General features: G+C 50.6%; 8 protein-coding genes across 8 annotated transcripts; 5 read left to right on the forward strand and 3 right to left on the reverse strand.

Moving 5' to 3' along the window:
- Window positions 1-62: 62 nt before the first annotated feature.
- On the forward strand, window positions 63-1,407 carry P174DRAFT_436379 (SDR family NAD(P)-dependent oxidoreductase). The gene is made up of 2 exons (XM_024826025.1): window positions 63-672; window positions 718-1,407. Exons 1-2 carry the CDS (start codon window positions 313-315, stop codon window positions 1,273-1,275), a joined length of 918 nt encoding a protein of 305 aa, XP_024686569.1. The 5' UTR covers window positions 63-312; the 3' UTR covers window positions 1,276-1,407.
- Window positions 1,408-2,894: 1,487 nt separating this feature from the next.
- P174DRAFT_436380 (putative short chain dehydrogenase/ reductase) lies at window positions 2,895-4,088 on the forward strand. Its single transcript, XM_024826026.1, has one exon. It carries the CDS (start codon window positions 3,031-3,033, stop codon window positions 3,805-3,807), a length of 777 nt encoding a protein of 258 aa, XP_024686570.1. The 5' UTR covers window positions 2,895-3,030; the 3' UTR covers window positions 3,808-4,088.
- A 2,002-nt stretch (window positions 4,089-6,090) lies between these two features.
- P174DRAFT_398482 (putative MFS transporter) lies at window positions 6,091-8,043 on the forward strand (the record flags this gene model as incomplete). The annotated part of the gene is made up of 3 exons (XM_024823838.1): window positions 6,091-6,627; window positions 6,675-6,737; window positions 6,785-8,043. Exons 1-3 carry the CDS (start codon window positions 6,417-6,419, stop codon window positions 8,041-8,043), a joined length of 1,533 nt encoding a protein of 510 aa, XP_024686571.1. The 5' UTR covers window positions 6,091-6,416.
- Window positions 8,044-8,541: 498 nt separating this feature from the next.
- Window positions 8,542-11,417, reverse strand: P174DRAFT_499727 (uncharacterized protein; the record flags this gene model as incomplete). Its single annotated transcript, XM_024830922.1, has 9 exons — window positions 8,542-9,048; window positions 9,146-9,227; window positions 9,362-9,749; window positions 9,782-9,835; window positions 10,250-10,269; window positions 10,468-10,489; window positions 10,696-10,739; window positions 10,862-11,123; window positions 11,279-11,417. The coding sequence occupies 9 exons, from the start codon at window positions 11,415-11,417 to the stop codon at window positions 8,542-8,544; spliced, it is 1,518 nt and encodes a 505-aa protein (XP_024686572.1).
- A 746-nt stretch (window positions 11,418-12,163) lies between these two features.
- P174DRAFT_436381 (uncharacterized protein) lies at window positions 12,164-12,729 on the reverse strand. Its single transcript, XM_024826027.1, has 2 exons — window positions 12,618-12,729; window positions 12,164-12,563 (listed from the first exon to the last, which is right to left on the reverse strand). Exon 2 carries the CDS (start codon window positions 12,556-12,558, stop codon window positions 12,331-12,333), a length of 228 nt encoding a protein of 75 aa, XP_024686573.1. The 5' UTR covers window positions 12,559-12,563; window positions 12,618-12,729; the 3' UTR covers window positions 12,164-12,330.
- A 1,356-nt stretch (window positions 12,730-14,085) lies between these two features.
- P174DRAFT_415762 (putative PTH11-like integral membrane protein) lies at window positions 14,086-15,460 on the forward strand (the record flags this gene model as incomplete). The annotated part of the gene is made up of 7 exons (XM_024824437.1): window positions 14,086-14,229; window positions 14,280-14,384; window positions 14,435-14,826; window positions 14,891-14,955; window positions 15,004-15,017; window positions 15,069-15,233; window positions 15,293-15,460. The coding sequence occupies 7 exons, from the start codon at window positions 14,086-14,088 to the stop codon at window positions 15,458-15,460; spliced, it is 1,053 nt and encodes a 350-aa protein (XP_024686574.1).
- Window positions 15,461-16,705: 1,245 nt separating this feature from the next.
- On the reverse strand, window positions 16,706-18,488 carry P174DRAFT_363433 (carboxylesterase; the record flags this gene model as incomplete). The annotated part of the gene is made up of 2 exons (XM_024821920.1): window positions 16,706-18,059; window positions 18,106-18,488. The coding sequence occupies 2 exons, from the start codon at window positions 18,486-18,488 to the stop codon at window positions 16,706-16,708; spliced, it is 1,737 nt and encodes a 578-aa protein (XP_024686575.1).
- Window positions 18,489-20,050: 1,562 nt separating this feature from the next.
- Window positions 20,051-20,485, forward strand: P174DRAFT_415764 (uncharacterized protein; the record flags this gene model as incomplete). Its single annotated transcript, XM_024824438.1, has 2 exons — window positions 20,051-20,214; window positions 20,263-20,485. The coding sequence occupies 2 exons, from the start codon at window positions 20,051-20,053 to the stop codon at window positions 20,483-20,485; spliced, it is 387 nt and encodes a 128-aa protein (XP_024686576.1).
- Window positions 20,486-20,645: the final 160 nt, after the last annotated feature.

Raw genomic sequence — 20,645 nt, forward strand, 5'->3', positions numbered from 1 at the left:
CTTGGCTGAGGACATCCAGATCCTGATCCTGCACCGAGTGAAGCTCCTTTTGCTCAGCAGCTGATGAGCGCATTCTTCATCTTCTAAATGGCGTCCGTTCACCTCTAGAGAATTGATCAAGATAGTTACTCTCGAGATAGATACGGATATGGCTCAGAAGATCATCTTCCACGGTACAAGGGCGAGGAGGCTAACTCCGCTATTTCCGTTGATGACAATGCGGGGTACAAAATGATCACATATAATCACATAGCAGCGTCCCTTTATCCTCCCTGGTTCCTTCTGTCAGGCTCAATCAACAGGATCGACACAATGGCTGCCATCATCCAACCCCAGAAATCCGCCCTCATCACCGGCGCAGCATCCGGCGTCGGCTTCGCGATCGCCAGACTCTGCCGCTCCAAAGGCATGCACTTGGCGCTCCTCGATATCGACACCGCCAATCTGGAAAAAGCCAAAAGCGAGTTGTCTGCTCTCGACTCCTCCGTGAAAACAGAGGTTTACACCATCAACGTTGGTAACCGGGACGCCTGGAAGGATATCGCGAGACAGATCCGCTCGACATTCAACGACCTCGATCTTGTCGTTCTCAATGCCGGAAAATCATACAAAGCGGGGAGTGAGCTGGCAGGACGGCTGAAACCATGGGCTGACGCTGAATACTGGAAGAAGGTGAATTCATCCCATGCCCATACTTGGCTACAGCTAATCAAACAGACATTCGACACCAACGTCTTCGGCCCTCTGAACGGACTCGAAACGCTCCTTCCGCTGCTAACCAGCTCATCGCCAACTCCCAAATCGATCGTCATCACCGGCTCCAAGCAAGGCATCACGAACCCGCCCGGAGCCGCCAACCCGGCGTACAACGCCTCCAAGGCAGCCATCAAGAATCTGACCGAGCATCTGGCCCATGATCTGCGGTCGGATCCCGCCACGGCTCATATCTCGGTGCACCTGCTGATTCCCGGGTGGACATGGACAGGCCTTATGGGGAATGTCGGGCCTACGGACGAGAGTAACATCAAGAAGATGGAGGGGGCGTGGTTTCCTAGTCAGGTTGCGGAGGAGCTGGTCAAGGGAATGGAGAGGGGGTCGTTCTACATCGTCTGTCCCGATAATGAGACGGACAGGGCTCTGGACCAGGCGAGGATGCAGTGGGCGAGTGATGATGTGGTTGAGGATCGGCCTGCGTTGTCTCGATGGGAGGACAAGTGGAAGGGGAGAGCGGAGGAGGAGATTCAGAGTGAGGCTAAGAGGAGAAGGGATGCTTGATGCTGTCCGGTAATAGTGAAGTATGCTGATCTGTTAGCTAACTATAGATGGGTTTGATTTGCTGATTTATCTTACTGGTCGACAAGAGTGTCCTGCAGCGAAGGATGAGTATATAATGCCGGCAGTTGTGACACAGTAGACCAATGATATAGTGGCCGTAATCTACTAAGATAAGCAAACTAATATAGAGGCCTAGTCAAGGCAAGAACTTGATAGATATATGTGTCTTGCCAGTCTAGAGTCACAGTACGATAGTTACTTACGGAATTACACATTCGCCCATGAAGCGCGGAAAGCCTGCTTTAATATAACAAAGAAAACACTAAGTCGGGTCCTGGTATTTACAGAGCGTAGGAAACATTGAGAGATCAGTGGAGGATGCGGGATATCTAGGGAGGACATGGTTGTAACGGATGCTGATTATGTTGGGTCAGTATCTATGGCGTATACATAAATACTAACGGTGTTAACATATACGTATATTCCCTGTCATAGTTTAAGAATATTTCTGTTAGAAAGAGTGCATTACGCTTGCGCCTTGGTATGATGTATCTCCTTAATACACACCCTTGGACCCTTTAGTTTAGTAACTATACCTTCATCACTCCTGTAGTCATGTCACCTACGGTAGTGGGACTTTTCTCCCAAGTTATTAGTAGTATTAGATACTTCAAAGCCACTGCTAAAGTTAAACTCTCCCCAGAATAGTAGCTATAGGTCTCTTGTACTTTATGACTGTCATGATCAGGGCTGGTCTGTATATATACCAAGAGCCCATACATATCACTCTAGCTTATCATCAGAGACACAAGCAGGACATTATTAATATTGTGCAGTGCCCCTAGAGACCATCAGTGAGCCTTCTCATGACAGCTCTCCACAAGTACACTATGCATATGCACCGCAATTAGTACACACATATGAGACAAAGTCGAGATTCTCGATGTGGCGCTATGGAAGCATATTGGTGCAGAAACATTGTTCCAGGATCCACGGAGTGATTGTGGATGACCGCATACTTTCAGTCCCAAATGGGGATAGAGTTGAGTAAACTGAACCTCTAAAATCGATTCCAACCCTCATTGAACTCCCGTGGTTCGGGTTCGGTCCGTAACGTAGAGATTTGCACGGATGCCGGTTTCCCTACCCCCAACCCGATTCGGATTCGGTGAGAACCATTGGTTGCAGTGCTTTCAGTTTTGGGTAATGATATTTTGCTTACTTATTACTAGTTGTATGGCTTCCTGGGATATTTTGATATTGCTAGATAGCCTACTATCTAGTCTATCTAAATACGAACTATCGATTCAAAATGCCTAGTGGTTGCTGAGATATAAGGGAAAATCATCTCTATCACTGTCAGGGGTTTGGTATGAAAATGGTGGGGATACAACGCCTGTTAAAAGGGCTCTTGGCCTTGCCGGCCTTTTACAAGTCCCCCGGGCATTCCGAATTGACCCACGCCCACGGCCAACCCTACAAGCAGTCCGGAGTGGTAGTGCTGTCTCCGGCTTTCTCGGCTTTCCAAGTTGCTGTCGGTCCGCAAGTTTTTAGCCACCTTTTATAGAGTATCTTGAACCCTGCATTTCCAAATCTTTCCTTCTATCACTACAGAGTGGGCAATATTTCTCAAATCAGCTCCGTTCTCACTCCCCTTGCTGAAGCCTTGAAAATTCATTGTCCAACTGGCCATCTCTGTGCCCTCGTCGAAAATTAGTTACCACTATTCTCTTTCAACTGTGCCAATTCTGTGAAATGGCCCGTATCCTGATAACCGGTTCTACGGATGGCTTCGGCCTTGAGGCTGCCCGTCAGCTGGTTCAGCGGAATCACACCGTCTATCTTCATGCGCGTAACCAAGAGCGCGCAGAGGATGCCAAGGCAAAATGCCCTGGCGCTGCTGGCGTGCTGATTGCAGACTTGACGAGCATGGCAGAGACGCGCAAACTGGCTGAGGAGGCAAACACAATTGGTACCTTTGACGCCGTCATTCTTAATGCCGGACTGCTTTATGGCCCCTTCCGCAAGACGCCAGATACTGGCGTGCCGGCTATGGTCTTCGTCAACGTGGCCGCACCTTATATTCTCTCTTGTCTCCTCAAGCAACCCAAGCGCCTTATCTTTATTGCTTCCACCCTACACAAGCAAGCCAACACGAGCGTGAAGGATATTTTCTGGTTCGAGCGTGGGGAAAGGGAATTCCAGGATTTCCCAGCATACTGCGACTCGAAGCTTCATGTTATGCTTCTTGCGAATGCAGTGGCAAGGCGGTTTAAGGGCACTTCAGTCACGGCTGTCCATCCTGGATGGGTTGCTACCAAGCTTGGAGGTCAAGGTGCTACCGACAAGCTGGAGGATGGTGTCGAGACATACGTCATGCTGGCCGAAGGCGATTATGATCAAAGTCTCACCGGTGTCTATTTTGAGCCCAAGAAGAAGATCGGTGAATCTCTTGAAGTGACAAGGGACGAAAATCTGCAGGAGGTCGTCGTCAAAGCCTGCAAGGATCTCACCGGTCTTCAGCTACCTTAGTGGCTTATGTTTGGCATATCGGCACCATTCATGGTTGGCGTGCATCTTCTGGAACACGTATACGATTATTCTAGAGCTCGTCGAGATTCCCAATACCTAGGCCCGGGCTCTCACCGAACTAACATCAATGATCTCCTGCATGGAGGCTGATGTCCCAATCTCGGACTTGTTTGTCCGTTGTCTCAGAATAAGTTTGCCCTGTTGCAACATAGCCTTTGCCGTGGCGCATGGCGCTTCCGAATAACGTGTAGTTTAATACGGAGGTCTCCAAAATATTCTCGCCGTAAATTACTAGTCTTCTTAATCAGACAGGTCCTCTCCAGGCATTAGCGGAGCGTCGACTCCAGCATGGCGTCCCGTTGCTATCATATCACGCTTACAAATTAGACTTATAACAAACTGGAACAACAGCAGTGCATGGTCTGCCAGTTATTCTAGCTCTAGTATTCGGACATTCAAGCTGAGCAAGGAGAGAACCGGCACATATGAACCCTTCAGCATAACGACGAGCAGCTTCTGGCAAGGGTAGAGCGCTCCCACAACCATAACAACCCTTTCTGAGAAATATCATTGGCATCTGACGCTGATGGTTCCAGGTCTTTGTGAATTTTTAGAGTAACAATACTGTTTGGTGTCAATTTTCTGGCTACAGATATCTTATGACTCGGAGTGCAAGAGGTCAGCATTGTGACTCGGCCAAGAATCTTCCACTGGCAGTTTCTCTATATATCCTTTACTTCTAGGCCCCATGTCATACTACAGTCATCTCTCATTTCCATTTTGTAATCAAGAATTCGCACATACAACATCAGATAAGCTGCATATGTCCAGACTTGCCTGATATACTGCAACACATATATAGCAATTGGGATGCAGCAAAGGGTACGACCCCTAATAGGATTCTAATTGTACTGTAGTAATATATACATTGCGTGGGACGATAGTGCTGGGGTAATCAGCAGCTTCATAAAACACTAGGTAGATACAGATTGTGAAATATTCTTAAATTATGAAAGGGAATATACATACATGTTCTGGTTATACTTTTCTGCTACCATTCTTTGCAAATCTAAATTCATGATTTAGGTTACGCTTTACTTCAAAATGTAGGTAGTTTCATAGAACACAGGGATAACATCACCTTGGCCCAGCATACGCATATTGTGAAGATGCATACCTAACTAGTCTATCTATACACAATATTAACTGCAGAGTTTACTAAGCTTTAGCTTCACAAAGGATTTTTACCTGTATAGCCTTTGGTAAATAGTTACACCTAGCTGATTGATATATTTACTGCGGCATAGTGCTCATCCATTGATCCTAGTCAAAGAGATCATACTTAAACACACTCACTTTATTTTCCTTGTATGTGCCATTGGATGTGCTATCTATCAGTTCTACCTTTAACAATTGGTTAGATATAGAACACTCATGCTTTCACCTGGTCTACATTCAGACAGGGACAGATGAGTTGGCTAAAATAATACCTTGTCAAAGTGAAGTCGGCTCAAGAGAAAGCTTGGGCGAGTCAGTGAAGATGTCTTGGAACTGCAGGGACAAAATGTAAGATATAGTAGACTTATGAGCCATGCAGCAGATCCAGCTAGCTGTCTAACCAGCTTAACTGCTGAATCAGTTTAATGATATTGGGTGCTCTTGCGACCCGTACTGCCGCAGTGTCTACAGAGGAAGAGCATGGTGATAGAGTATCTTCTGCTTATAGTGCTAATCCTTCTTACCAAGCACTAAAATCGTCTGAAACAGGAGGTTCAATTAAAGCTCTACAATGCACTATGATTGTCATTCGACGACCAGGAGAGCGTATCACCAATCTCATATCAATATTTTTGGTCTATAAGTGCACCCCCCGCTCCTCCTATTGCATGTTCTCTAGTAGATGGTATAAATGTTTACTACTCCACCTATAAGTTAACCTTATCTAGCCTCAGTCGCGTCTCTGTCTCTTGAGGCGGTTTTCTTCCGAACTTGTATAGTCCTGCACGGATACCTCGGTTAACCTGGCTCACAGGATCTCAAGCACACTCCTCATGTGCGATACGTGGAATTCTTCTTTTCTGGATATTATATGAATTGTCACTCGCGTACGAGCTAACGAAGGAAGGGCTAACTATTAGAATATAGAAATAGCAAGACAGAGCTAAAGAAAACATGTATATTTAACAAGGTCAGGCCAAGTGCCCTGCTACAGAGGGACTGTGCTGATAAGTACCGACTTCTCCTCACGGATGCAACCTCATCTCACAGGGATCGCCGCTTTCGTCCAGCCATCCATCTTCCCCTCATCTAGGTGCTCTCCAACGAATGATTGATCATTTCTGCAGAGGATAATGCGGAGAAATAGCGTGGGGGTTACATCTTCAAGGATCCGTGTCACCATGTTATCTGCTTATCTTAACATCGCGCGGCTGATGATACTCTGCCTTTGGGCAAGCAAAATGATAAGCGATGATTCAATCGTGCTGATATATATCTGCCCTTGCATGTTATTTCCTTGATTGATAACCCTCCGAAGAGTCGGTGTGCCCCTTACGTCGAGTGGTGTATATCTTCCACCATCCGTCTTAACTTTCACCATCGATAGGACCATGGCGTCGAATATAATGTCCGACACAACTCGAGACGATACAAAAACATCCACTGCAAATGAGTCCATTCATGAGAACGGCGACAATTTGAAGAATTATGGCTCTGCGCCCGGAGTGGTGGAGGATGTTGTGCGAGTAGTCGATCACAAGGCCGAACGGGCTCTCTGTCGCCGGTTGGACCTGCGATTACTTCCTGTTCTCGCCGTGATGTGTGAGTTTTTGCCCAGTGGAAGGCAAATCATGATACTGATTGATCAGATCTCTTCAATGCGCTAGACAAGGGAAACCTGGGAAATGCAGAGACAGATGGAATGAGCAAGGGTAAGTCCACATTGCCCGTCAAGAGATCGAACTAATGACTTGTATAGATCTCAACTTCAAACCCAACGAGTACAACCTGCTGCTGTCCATCTTCTTTATTCCATACGTGATTTTCGCGCCTCCCGGTGCGATGCTCGGTAAACGCTACAGTCCGGCCCGCGTCCTGCCCATCCTCATGTTCTGCTTTGGCTCTTTCACCCTGCTCTCGGCGTCAACCAAGAACTTTGGGGGCATTTTCGCTCTTCGCTGGTTCCTGGGCATGTGTGAAGCCCCCTTCTTCCCACTCGTCATCTACTACCTGACCACGTTCTACCGACGCGGCGAGCTCGCCCGCCGGCTGGCCATCTTCTATGCCGCCTCCAACATCGCCAACGCCTTCTCGGGCCTGATCGCCTTTGGCGTCTTCCAGATCGAAGGCTCCTCCATCCCCAACTGGCGATACCTCTTTATCGTCGAAGGCGGTGCCACTGTGCTCTTCTCCATCTTCGCCTTCTGGTACCTCCCGCGCAGCGTCGCCGAAGCCAAATTCCTCTCCGAAGATGAAAAGGCCCTCGCCTTTCACCGCATTCAGGTTGACTCCAGCGCCATTGTCAACGACAAGTTCCGATTCCGCGATGCCCTTGTGATCTTCAAGCATCCCACCACCTACGCCTTCCTCTGCATCGAAATCTGCCTCGGCGTTCCCATCCAGGGCGTCGCGCTCTTTCTTCCGCAAATCGTCCAGCGCCTGGGCTACTCTACCGTCAAAACGAATCTCTACACCGTCGCCCCCAACGTCACGGGCGCCATCATGCTCCTCCTTCTGGCATTCTCTTCCGACGCCGCACGCCTCCGCTCCCCATTCATCGTCCTGGGATTTCTGTTAACATTCACCGGCTTCATCATCTACGCCTCCATCGACGACGTCCAGGCGCAGATCCGCCTCGCCTACTTCGCCACCTTCATGATGACCTGGGGCACGTCCGCGCCGTCCGTCCTGCTGAGCACCTGGTACAACAACAACGTCGCGGACGAAGGGCGCCGCGTGCTGCTGACGAGTATCGGGGTGCCGCTGGCGAATCTCATGGGGCTGGTGAGTAGCAATGTGTTCCGCGCGCGGGATAAGCCCAAGTACATGCCTGCGTTGGTGACTGTTGCGGCGTTTGGAGCCACGGGGGCGTGTCTGGCTGCGTTGCTGGGGTGTTATATGTGGTTTGATAATAAGCGGAGGGACCGGAGGGATGGGGTGCGTTTGCGGGCGCAGGAGGTGCCGACGGAGAGGTTGAGGGATGGGCCGAAGGCAAGGGACTTTCGGTGGTTTTTGTGATGACCAAAGGCTATGAGATAACTTAACTTAGCTAGTCCACTAGCTAAGAAGTAGAAGAGTCTAGAGCAGCTAACTATATTAGCATGGGAGGAAAAGCTTGGTGCTATTAAAAGAAAGGTAATAGCAGATAAGCTATCTATATGCTCTTTAATACTTAAAAGAATACTTGGAGTCTATAATGTGAAGAGACACTTCAAGACATTATATCTGCAGGATTATAAGTATAATTCCTATGACCTATCACTATAGCATGAGATGCACCTATAGTTGCATGCGTATAAGGTACATCAGCTTCATACCTGAACAGATAGATGCACTTATAGACATAATGTCGCTGCGGCCTTCCCGGACGCCTGAAAGGCTCCGGAATGCCATTAAGGATCGAGGTTGGATCATGTGGCGTAGAAAAAGTGGGAATACAAGAGACATGTAATCCTTTTACTACTGTGATTTTATATCTTTTATATTGGCAGATATATGGCCTACATATACAAGAATTTACTGGACAGCTCTACCCTCCCACAAGGCCCGCGGCGACAAGCCCTCCCGATTTAAGACATGGCGGTAAACATCCTCGCCGCCGTCCATATCTCTTAACAACTGCATTGCGCGGGGGTCGACATTCAAGGTCGCCGCCAGGTAGTGCAGGGCCGTGTTCCCATCGACATCCTGCGCGCGGACATCAATGCCGGCATCGACCAGGACGCGCAGTGTCTCCAACTGGGCCTCCTGCTCGGCGGGCGTCAATGGTGTCCTCGCGCGGGGCCGCAGCGGGTTGAGCCGGGACCGCGGTTGTGGCTGCAAATGCAAGGGACTGGGCCTGGGATGCGGTAACCAGGCGGCATCGAGAGTTCTGGCGCAATGAATGCTCCGGCCGACGTCGGGGTTTGTGTCGTCGATGGCCTCGGATGTCAGGGGCAGCGAGGCGATGTGAAGCAGCGTCTGTCCGAGGGCAGTGGCGCCGCAGACGGGAGCGGCAGGGCGAGCCAGGACAGGAGGGTCGGGCTGTGACGCGCGACAGCGAAATGGAGCGGGTGGACTTCGAAGATAGGGGTGCGGACGTGAGGATCGAAATCGGGGTGGTCCCGCAGCTCGGTGATACATTCTCGAACTTTGGAGTCGTCTGGATCACAGCAGGCCAGGGCGTTAGGAGAGCGGGGGAAGGGCCAGTGTCGGCGCCGCGGCTAGCGGTCGGTAGTTTGGGGAGTAGTGGTGTTGATTGAGAAGTTTGTGGAGCATGGCGCGGTGGCCCGCGGAGATGGCTTCGTGGACGGGTGACGAGGTCGACATCGACGATGGGGTTGCCTCCTGGCTCGACCGTTCGTCGTCGACGCCTTCACTAGAAGGCTGAGTCCGAGTCCAGGCGGATTCATCCGCTCCGGCGTCGCGGATCAGGTCGAACATTTGCTCTTGGCCGCACGCAGCGGCGACTTCGAGAGCCGTCAAGGCCTTGGTGGAGCGGAATCGTTGGCCCGGCAGATTTGGCTCGGTCCAGAAACGAGGAAAGCCGGAGTGGCGCTCGTCCAGTCGGTTCTGGCCCTCGTTGTTATTCCCGTTCACGCGTGCCCGGGCTTGATCCATGTACTGTTGGCCGTGGAAGGCGACGATCGCGTAGATCCCCGGCCGCCACACGCCGTTGTCGTTGAGGAGATGCTCGAAATGAAAGTGGAACACCACATAGTTATCTTGCTCGATCTCCTGGTTAGCTGCGCTCAGCGCCGTCGGTATGGAATCATACCCCAGCTGGGCTCGGGATCATCGTCCGAGGAGGGATACGCCTCTGCGTCTTCGGCTAGGTTCCTCAACACAGCAACTTGGTCCCATTATCGAGGAACAGCCGGTCTGGGAGAATGCCACGACGCTTTTTGGTTCCCGCCGTCGGGCAGCGTAAGACGCAGAGCTCGCTCCGTGCCGCCTCAGCGTCCGAGATGCCCTACACGCCGTACTAGCTAGATCTAATAAAAATACATTGTTTTGGTTGATTTGGATAGCTTCAGATATATAAATTCATTAACATCAGACGGGGTTGTCTGGCTGGCCCGGGTATCCAGCTCGTCTGGGAATTACATTATGATGATACGATGGATTTCCTGCGGCTGTTGAATTGCGTCGGAGATGACCCCCACTCGTATCTGCGGTGTAACGTCTACTTAGATGGAGTTACATGCAGTCATATGAATCCTCCTCTAGACAATGAGCATCTTACCCCGGATCTGCAGCTTTATACTTTTACACGGCAGTAGTGTGGGGTACGATTTGCGAACAACATGACAATGTCACCCAAGATGTCCTATGCTTGAATCATTGTTAAACGGTCATCGAAGAGATGTTTACAGAAGAGATAGAAGTACTTCTACTACAGAGCTATATGAAACAATGCTGAATATTAACGAGAATATGAGGATAAAAATAGACAACACTAACCCTATCTGCTCTAGTCTTTTGACTGTTAAGACAGCTGAGTCAGGCATTATCTGTCATTAGTTAACTTATCCCCCTATCAGCCATGGCTTAAGTCTGATGCACGGGACAATGAAAGACACAAAGATCCGCTTGGCGAAAACCTCCTACGTGCCAATTCGCCCGCGGAACGGATGTACGACTTGCAAGTGCGATTCCTAGGATGACCCCTGTTGCTCAGCCGACACTGACCATCCCAGAACCTGTAAAGTGAAATTCGGGGAGGGAAGGCCCAACTGTATCCGATGCAGCAGTACAGGACCCAAATGCGAATAGAGTAGCCCAGCTCCATCACGTCATGCCTCAACATCAGAATCTAGTATGGTCCCGGTCCTAGACCGCCCGCTTTCGCTCGTACCGAGTGGTGTATGGCGGGAGCGACGGGCCTCGCACATTATTCCCAACACGTGCGTCATTCATTGCCGGGGACTTGACATCGACTTTTGGGGCGGCGTTGTCTCCCAGGTATGTCGAAGTGACCCTGCGGTGTGAGACGCCGTCAACGCCAGCAGCGCCCTCTTTGAGAACTCGGAACCCTGCTTCGATCCTGTCTGGCTGAGGCGAAATGACCAGGGAAGTGTTCATATCAATATAGCATTGATTAGCTGAGTCTTGTTCATCTGCATAGAAACGCTGCAGAGGCAAGTGGAAGACGCGCTACGACTGTACCAGCAGGGAGTCAGTCTTATCTTCGAGCTGCGGGCAGGTGGGACTAGGTTGGGCTCTCGACCAGACTCGGCTCTTTTGGGAGACACGATCTTCCCTATTTTCCTACCACTGTGCACAATTGCGCTGAGTATTTCAGGCGTTCCTGTGAGTGGCCTACTTGATGAAATGCGCTGTCTTATCGGAAACACATCCCCCTCTCTCAGGTCGGCGCGTCTCGCAATGGCCGCTCTGGCGGCAGAGGGCATGATCTTTCAGCGCACTGTTGAGGGTAACGGTCACGGAGGCCCTATTCCCCCAGCATTCACGAACAAACAAGAAGATATCCAGAACCGGCTGGCAGAGTAGCACCGCGCCTACACCAACTTAGTTAACTTGTCTGATCCGTCACAGCTTCCTAGCAGCGTGACTTCTCTCTTGCTTTCCTTCCACGCTGCCGCATCAATCGTTGCCGCCGTTTGCACCGAGCAGCTGGAGACCGCATACGACGCCTATATGCCCCAATTCCGGCTGGTAGTTGAACAGTCCGCTGTACATCTCGAAGCGTCGGCTGGCCCGAATGGAAGACAACCGCCATTCACCTTTTGAAATGGGAGCTGGTCTCTCGTTGTTTCTGACGGCATTCAAGTGCCGTGACCCGTGGCTGCGTCGAAGAGCCTAGGAATTATTGGAAAAGGCACCTACAGTGCAGGCGCCGTGGAAGTGTCCACCGGGTGCAACATTGGCGGAAGCTTTTATAAAATTGGAAGAAACCGGAGGTGAAAGCACTATGCACGAGGAGTTAACTCGGATGCGTACCATTTCCGAAGGACAATACTCGGGGAGTGAGAGATCCACGGCTACTGTGTTTTCCGGCCGCGAGATGATCCCGGGCCATTAGGTGATCTAGACATCTCCAAGTGGAATCGGGGTCCTGATCAGATCTTCTTGAAGTTTTCTCGGAATCGAGTTGATGACAAGACAAAGACGTGGCGAATGGTCCATGACATTGTCCCGATTGACTATTGGCATGTCTCTATGATGCCATGTCAAAATTTGCCAGATGGGGTTTACTATCATTCATGATATCTGGACAACATAATAACAACCTTCTCGCTAAACGCATCAGAGGATACCTGTCCAGCAAGTCTGTCCTCATTATGACACCTTCCCACTGACTCGTCAAGGATCCCTCGGGACCTTCACTCTAGCCTGCCCAGCCAGCATCTCCATATTCTTCAACCTCACACCCCGCATATACTCCTTCTGCTCGTACGTCATGTCCTTTTCCGTCTGGTCATCGCGGAAGCCGTTCGTGAAGACGTAATGGATAGAGTAGCCGATCAGGACTGAAACCACGCAGCCGACGATAACAATAAGGATGATTGCTTCTTTGGAGAGTTCCGCCATTTTGACTGCGCTGTATCATTAGCATCTTGGATCGAGCAGATACAATAGCATTTCCTCACCTGAATCAACTGCTGTTTCGACCTTGTTCAAGACGCATCAACGCAACGAGACTCGCGGGAGGGAACCCCTTATATCCCTTCCCCGTCCTGCCATCGTATCAACCAACAGTGGCAGTCAGCATGTGTAAGCGCTAAGTTACTCGCTATTCTGTTTGATATCCATGCGTCTACTCTATTTTTGTCGGGGTTGTATACAAGCTACGGCCTGATTGGGTCTAGTGTAGACGGCAGTGATGTCATAGCCGAACAGGCCAATCAGATGGTGAAACCTGATTATGTCAGTACACTTTCCGAGATGGGAGATTATGCTGTTCATGGCTGGACACAGCTCAGACTCCAGAGGAAAAGGAAGAGTCTGATAATCCCTCGGGGATATAGTCCTGAGGTCGTATTTACCAGCTCCTGCTCCTCTTTTTGAGACCCGTGCCCCGAGCTTGAGGATTGCGTGCGAGGGTTACATCCATGGTTGGTTAAGATGAGCTGAAAAATATATTATCTGCTAGCGGCTAGCCAAAGGTCCTTGAGCTCATTATGATTTTAGTTTTGGCCTTGTATCCAGGTTCACTGGTTCACTGTGATAGAGTCCTTGTTGAGAGGGCAAAGAAGCCATTGCTACGAGGGTTCATATCTAAGAACTAGGGCTTCTATCGGTACACCTTGAAAAGGTCCTTAACTGACGGAGGACTCGTACACTGTCTATTAATCCTAGCCGAGTTTATTTCACCTTTCAACCTAAGAAAGAGACCATTGCCGTGATCTCTCTATAGATCGTGCGATCAAATCTATTTCTGCCACCCCGAAGTGCTGATCCCCTCCTATTGCCAACTCCAAACAGCAATCAAGCAAAATTCCACAGCCGGTTGTCACAGCCGAGAACACATACAATCCATGGGTCCCATTCGCAAAGCTTCTGAGTCAAGACACCATTGGCCACGGACATGGTTCCTGATTCGGTAGACAGGTTCTCGGACGTCAGCTCCGTTCAGCTACACCAAAATGTGACTTAAGGCTCGGTTATAGGACCTCGCCACGTGGAAATATATGGCATGGGTGCTATGAGTGGTCAAAATTCAGGACGTTGCGGATTTGGATCGGAGTAGTCAGTGGGCTGTCTCGGTCATAAAAGATAGATCGGGGCTTAACCATGGAATCGTATGGGACGGCCCACCAGAGAACCCTCAAACAGCAAAGCCCGCAAGCCAGGCAAACGGCTACTGGTGGCGAATCCAAAAATGGTCCAGTTCAAACATGGTACAGGGTTCAGATATTCCACAGAAAGTATTGCCATAATCCGTGCAAAAACCTAATTCCTCCCAAGGCCGAGGACCTTGAGTCCGGGAGTATTCAAAAGCGCCCTTCCCTCTAGTGACTTTAGCATGCTCAGTAGCTCCAGTTTGCGCAGCGATCTTGCAAATCCTTGAGTCTAGCGCAGTTATTCTGTTCGATTGATTACGTTTGCACCACCGTCATGGTGGACGAAAGTGCCGCGGTCCGTGGAGTGGCGGCCGCTTTTCTGACGGTGGCGAGCATCGCGGTCATCCTGCGATGCTATGTGCGATTGTGCATTGTCAAGGCGTTTGGCTGGGATGATACAGTCATGATCTTCTCTATGGTATTCTTCATTTTTTGAGAGTTTGGGTGAAATCAATGCTGACTTTTCAGTTATTCTATGTCATGTTTTCCGGATGCATGATCGGAGGTTCTCTCTGGGGAACAGGAAAGCATCTCGTCGATTTGACCCCAGAGCATAGAGCACGCGCTATGGAGGTTTGTACTGCCTTCAATGTCTCAGACTCAGACCTCGCTGACGTCTTTAGTACTGGTTCCTCTGCGACATTGGCTACGCCATCTCGTCCATTCTCTGCAAGATATCCGTCGCCATCTTCTTGCTGCGCGTCATGGTTCGTCCGTCTCATAGGCGGATTATGTACGCAGTCACCGCGCTCACGGTCATCGTTGGCGTCATCTTTTTCGTCTACATAATGATCCAATGCTCGCCGGTATCCTATTTCTGGACACGGATGCTCGGCGATACCTCCGGCAAATGCGGATATGTCGACGCGATCATCATCATGCTGTACCTTTTCAGCGTGTCTTCTGCGATTTTCGACCTGACTGTTGGCCTGCTGCCTATCTTGCTCGTGCGCAATCTGCAGATGAACAAGCAGACTAAGATTGCAGTGGCGGGTCTCCTGGGCATGGCGTGCATGTAAGTCTCTCGCGCCTTCGACGATGCCTGTTGCCTTCCAAGACGAGTGCTAATATATTTTCAGAGCAAGCGTTGCCATTATAATCCGGATTCCATTCGTCCAAACCATCCGCGATCAAGATTTCCTCTGTGAGTCATCCTCATCTATCCCATTTGACCATCTCTAACAGAATACAGATGCAACCGTCCAGGTGAGCTTAAGGCAGTCATTCTGGAAGAAAACAAGAATACTAACAATATAGATCGCAATCTGGTCCAACATCGAAACCGGCCTTGCCATCACAGCCGGCAGTCTCGCCACCCTCCGCCCTCTCTTCCGCATCCTCCACAGTCGCAATGGCTCCTCTTACCGCATCTTCGATTCCTCCGGCCCCAGAGCAGGAAGCGCCAGCACCAGTTTTCCCTGGGTGACCTTGAAAGCAACACCTCGCAGTCTCTCCACGATCCGACCAATAGCAACCCCCAGGACGTCCGTCATGGAACCACGACCTCGGTGGCGAGAAATGATGCTGCGGAGTTCATGACTGAGAGCACGGAGCAGCTGAATGGAAAGTCACCCTCGGTGCCTACGCGGTCTTTGTCTAAGATTGGTGTACATCGGACGTTTCAGGTTTCGACATCCCAGGTGGGCTGAGTGCCTGAGTGCAGAGGGTTTATCTCACTGAAACAACTGCGCTTTGCACAGGGTTTCTCCTGTCTCCGCCAGGGTTGATCTGGTGAGTCTGGCGGGGTATCAGCTCCTGCCCTTCGCTTGGCTGTTGGAGTCTCTCAAGCCAGCCTAACGACTTGACACAGGATAGGTCGTTAACCAACATATAGCAGGCGGAGGAGTGCTGGAGTCCTCGCATTAACAGAAGCCATTCGATCGTTCAAGACATGTCAATTGGATTTAATAGATACACAGAAACATGACTACCAGAGACTCTCCATCTCCACCACAGCTGCGAGTCCTCCAGCTTCCGACTGATTCCACCATTGCAACCAAAGAAGCACACCGCATGACCGAAGGGGCCTCTACTACTATCAGACTATTCAATACCCCCAAAATATCGAGGGAATCGAGGATGTCGTTTTTCGGCCCGGGAATGTCGTGAGGGATGACTTTGCCTGCGGCTATATCGAGCAGGCCTTTTGTGCGGATGGAATCCAGGCCTTGCGGCTGGGTGTTGATGTTGAGGAGTGTGATTTCTCCATCGATGGCGGATAGGGACTGGGTGATTGGATGGTGGGAGGCGCGATTCAGCCAGAAAATGAGGCGGGTGTCCTTGTCGGCGGCTTTGACGTTGATGGCCGCTTGGTACTGCTTACTGCTGCTGCTGCTGCTGCTGGTGGTGGTGCCGTCGGTGAAGGACAGGTAGATGTGCGGCGACTTGGGGTCTTGTTTTTCGGTCTTCCCGTGTAGCGTGTTGGGTGGGCGACCCAGACGCCGTACTTTGGGATTGTCATCTTTGTTCAATATGGAATGTAGTGTGATGTACTGGTAGAAGATAGGATGGGGTTAACGGGTTTTAAGTACTCCGCAAGCAATGGAGTCGAATGTGTGACGCGCAAGCTTCCGTGCTAGGGATGCGTAATAGATCAGCCAGAATAACCTGGAGATAGTCCACGTGCTAAGGAAATGGAGGCATCTATTGGGATGAGCTGATATTCAGCTCTGTCCGGCACTTGTCAGCCTGCAGATCGGCTGTCCTCCTGCCCGTGCGCAGGCAACGTCATGGCGTCTTACTAGCCTGTTGCTTAGCAGGCTTAGCTATGCTATGCTACACCACTAGGACATTGTCATTGTAATGCGATAATTGGCCATTGATCACTTTGAGACTTGAACATCTTGTTTTCACTGATTGACTTGATTAATCGGGTTCTGACGTGCTGATGAAGATCAACATCTCAATGCAGACCAGTGAGCATTCCACCACTTCAGCTGATCCTTTCTATAGGTATCATCTTCCACATAGCTCCCACTACGATTGACGCTGCCCACGGTGCGGAAGACGATATTCTGCGGTTTCGACAGTTCATATTCTGGCCAGTATGGGACACCGTCCACCGCGTGCCCGTTCGGATCCAGGTCATGCACGAAAGAGGCCCAAGACCGGGACATGAACTCCGATAGCTGATGATAGGACGGATACGGTCCGATATAGTTGGACAGATTCCGAGACGGATTGTTAAACACAAAGATGAGCTCTGCGTAGTGCGTGCTGTAAACCGGCGGTACCGTGGCAATCAGCTCCAGAATCCCATTCCAGGGCGGCTGGTCGAACCGATAACTGTACACCGGCCTCTGTCGATGTTGGTCTTTGGCATGGTTCTTCCCGGCATAGTACTCCACCAGCCCGCGTCGCCCAGCATGCACGAATATGTCGCCCGCGATGGCAGCCCCTCGCTTGTACATCCAGCCCTGACTGGCGAACCGCTCAGAACCAGTACCGTACGGACAACCCTGCGCAGGATCATCAGGATAAAGCGCCAGCAGTTCCTCAACTTCATCGTCGCTCAACCCGCCGCCGTTCAGCGTATGGATATACGCAGCAACATCAGCAGTGGTATTCAGCGTCCCCCTCGGCCCCCAAAAACTCGCCGTCCCCTCATCCGTATTCGCCCCAACCAGCACCGCGACGTCTGCAACCTTACCCAGCGCAAGCGTCTCACTCGGCTTGCGCGTGATAAACTCCCCGTCAATAACAGGCGTGTATATCTGCGGCTTAAACGCCTCAAAGAGCACCTCATACGGCACCGTCCGCAAACACGCCAAGGTATCGCTCGCACCCTTACACCCCACCGTCTCCGTAACATTATCATACATCGCCTGGAACCCGTCCTCAGCGACAATAAGCTCTTTATCCTGAAGCGCCGGCCCCAGCATCGTCCCACTATCCATGATCGCCGCGCGGAACAGACCCTCATTCTCCCCGTCGAATCCCACAAGGTGGTACCCCACGCTGAACGCCCCGGCACTCTCACCCCAGATAGCAACTTTCTCTGCGTCCCCGCCAAAAGCCGCGATATTCTCGCGGATCCACCTCAGGGCAAGCCGCTGGTCATACAGCCCGATGTTTGCCGCCCGCGCCGCGAGCACCTCCCTCGACGCGAGGAACCCCCACCCCGCGACGCGGTAGTTGATGCTCACGCCGATGATGGGCTTGCCGATTGCGGCGGACTGCTGGACGATATACGACATGTTGTATCTGGGGTCGGCGACGCCGCCGGCTGTGAAGCCGCCGCCGTAGATCCTGTACTGGTCAGCCTCAACTCCAGCTGAGAAAGGAATAAACGCACCAGACTAGCACGGGGAGTGGCTTCGCCGGGGAAGCAGTGTCCGGAACGATAATGTTGAGGTACAGGCAGTCCTCGCTCAACGGGCCAATGCCGACTTCGAATCCGGCGTAGCCGGGACAGTTGGCTGGTTGCGACGTTGCAGGGTACGCTTTGTACCGCTTATTGTAGGGAACGGGGTGCCGTAGTCGGAGGTCGTCGACCGGCGGCTGGGCGAATGGGACACCCAGGAAGGCATTCTGGGAGAATGAAGGCAGACGCACGCCGCAGAGTGTTCCGTTTTTGGTTCTGGCTCTAGGCGAATCTTGAGGGCAATGGCCTGCAAGCGACGGGGCTGCCAGAGCCGCGAGGGCTAGGGTTCGGAGGGCGTTCACTACCAGATGCATCCTGCTGGTCCAGGGTAGGCTATAGTTTTTACGACATTTAATCTTTCGGGGTTGCAGAGATATATGCAGTGAAGGGAGGCGTCCAGTCGGCCGGACACTTTCCGGTACTTCCTCCGTGCGAAGGAGCCGTTCAATCATTAGACCGCAGAACCTAAGTTGGTGCGGGGTAGTTAGTGTAAAGTGCAAGCTGATATAACGCTGAAAAGTTAATTGAAGTGGTATGTGTGCTCGGTATTACAGTCAGCCTTGTGTGCAGGCAGAAATCAAGGATGAGGATATACTTCCGTCCGTCGCATATGCCCCTCGTATGGTGCCCTTGAGCCCTTGAGCAGTGTTTTCCCAGCAGTATTTGAGTTGTTCAAGAATGCAAACATTTCTCTCAATCAACTAAAGAAGCATAAGGAACCGGTCTAATGTTAATAGCCTATACTAACGAGCCTGGTAATCATGTATGCATCAAGGCCTATCAGCACTGCCGCACTTGAGGTTCCTTGCCATTCTCAATTTTATAAACTTCCACCCTTGATTGGAACCAGGCTTCTTTACCAGTCTGGCCATGTATCTGACCAAATGTCATTATTCAATTATGCTAGTGTTTGGTATCCTAATGTACATGATGCTTACCATTCGTGGAAATAGTTCTACTAAACGCTCGCTGTGCGTACCATCGTTCAATCGCAATAATTCGGACAATGTTGTCCCCGTAGTCAATTTCTGTCGATCTTCTTCGAGTAGATGATGGGTTCAGTTGCTATTCCATTCTTTCGTAGGAAGGAAATGCCACGGAACGATCAATCGCTCAGGCAAGGCACATCCACCCAGTAATGCCTTCTTATTGTCGCTTAGAAGTCTCAGAGGTTGGTACATACTTACCTTCCATCCCCTTCTTGATGCCAAGGATTCTCCTCGGGCGTCGTCGCGGGAATGTCCACTAAGTGGTTATTTTTCCCTGCTTTATATCCACTTAAGCAATGGCTGTGCGTATCAAGCTTGGATACAGAGATTGTAGAGTCGAGTCGCCTAATTGTCCTAGGACGATAGCGAACGTTTACTGGCCAGGTATCAAGTATAAGGCTAGTTTATGGGTCAACATTGCGATCGCCTATGCAGGGTCCACCCATGACCAGCATGGGTCCCTTGTGGGTGTAGGGCTGGTGTGCTGATATTAGGTAGAGTCCTAAGGTTGGTCCCCGGAACAGTCTCCAGGGTCAATATCTCTTGTGAAATCTCAACATCTTACCATTTGCCAGTATCTTTATATTGCCATATAATTATCTTCTAGGCTTCTATCCGCTCCCAGTTTGCGCAAGTATCATTATCGGACAGTCGGGTAGCTCCGCCTCTAGTACTATTCCACCGTAAATACTAGTAACTAGTTCCTGAGTACAATCCAGGGCGGCAGGGCCCACACAAGCATGGGACATTTTAAGGAAATATCAAGGTATTATGGGTCAGAAGAGAAGCGGGAGGCTCAATGAAGTTGCCTGATATCCGTAGCTCATAGATATTTTCGTCCAGTCACTCTCCTACACGTACCAACTATTCAACTAACGGACAACATCATGCCCACCACATCAGATACACTCCTCCCAGCACCTGCTATGCAGGCATTATCAGTATCGGGCGATGACCTCCCAGTCTCACCTCTTTGCCCAATAGTCGATTCCTACCCCGGAGACCCAATCGCCCAATATCTCATAAACCCATTTGCTCGACACATCTTCAAGTAAGTCAGGCACCTAGATTGCTCTGCTCTTCACTAAGAATGAACCAGAACTTTGCTGGCAATTTACGCCTTTCTGATACTCTCGTATCAAGTATGTGGTCTGTGGAATGAGGAGCCAGTTTGCGACCGGAGGGTCAACCATCTCATGTACGCGGTTGTTCTTGGGATTTCCGCGTTGATGGTATACACCCATTACCTGAGGAAGCGGCTTGAGAGGCAGCAACGGGTATCAGCATCAGGAGAGGGTAAGACCGTTAAGGGAGAACCTTGAAGGCTATTACCGCAGGTCGCATGGCTGGTTTGTCCTTGAGAGGAAAGATTTTTGAACTGATCAATGCATATATGAGATTGAAGTTGGATGGCTACCGACGCTTGTTTGATATCATCCACAAAACCACCAGTACGTGTTTTCTTGCGCAAGAGGTTATCTG

The sequence above is a fragment of the Aspergillus novofumigatus genome (assembly GCF_002847465.1).
Source record: "Aspergillus novofumigatus IBT 16806 chromosome Unknown P174scaffold_1, whole genome shotgun sequence".
Taxonomy (NCBI): domain Eukaryota; kingdom Fungi; phylum Ascomycota; class Eurotiomycetes; order Eurotiales; family Aspergillaceae; genus Aspergillus; species Aspergillus novofumigatus.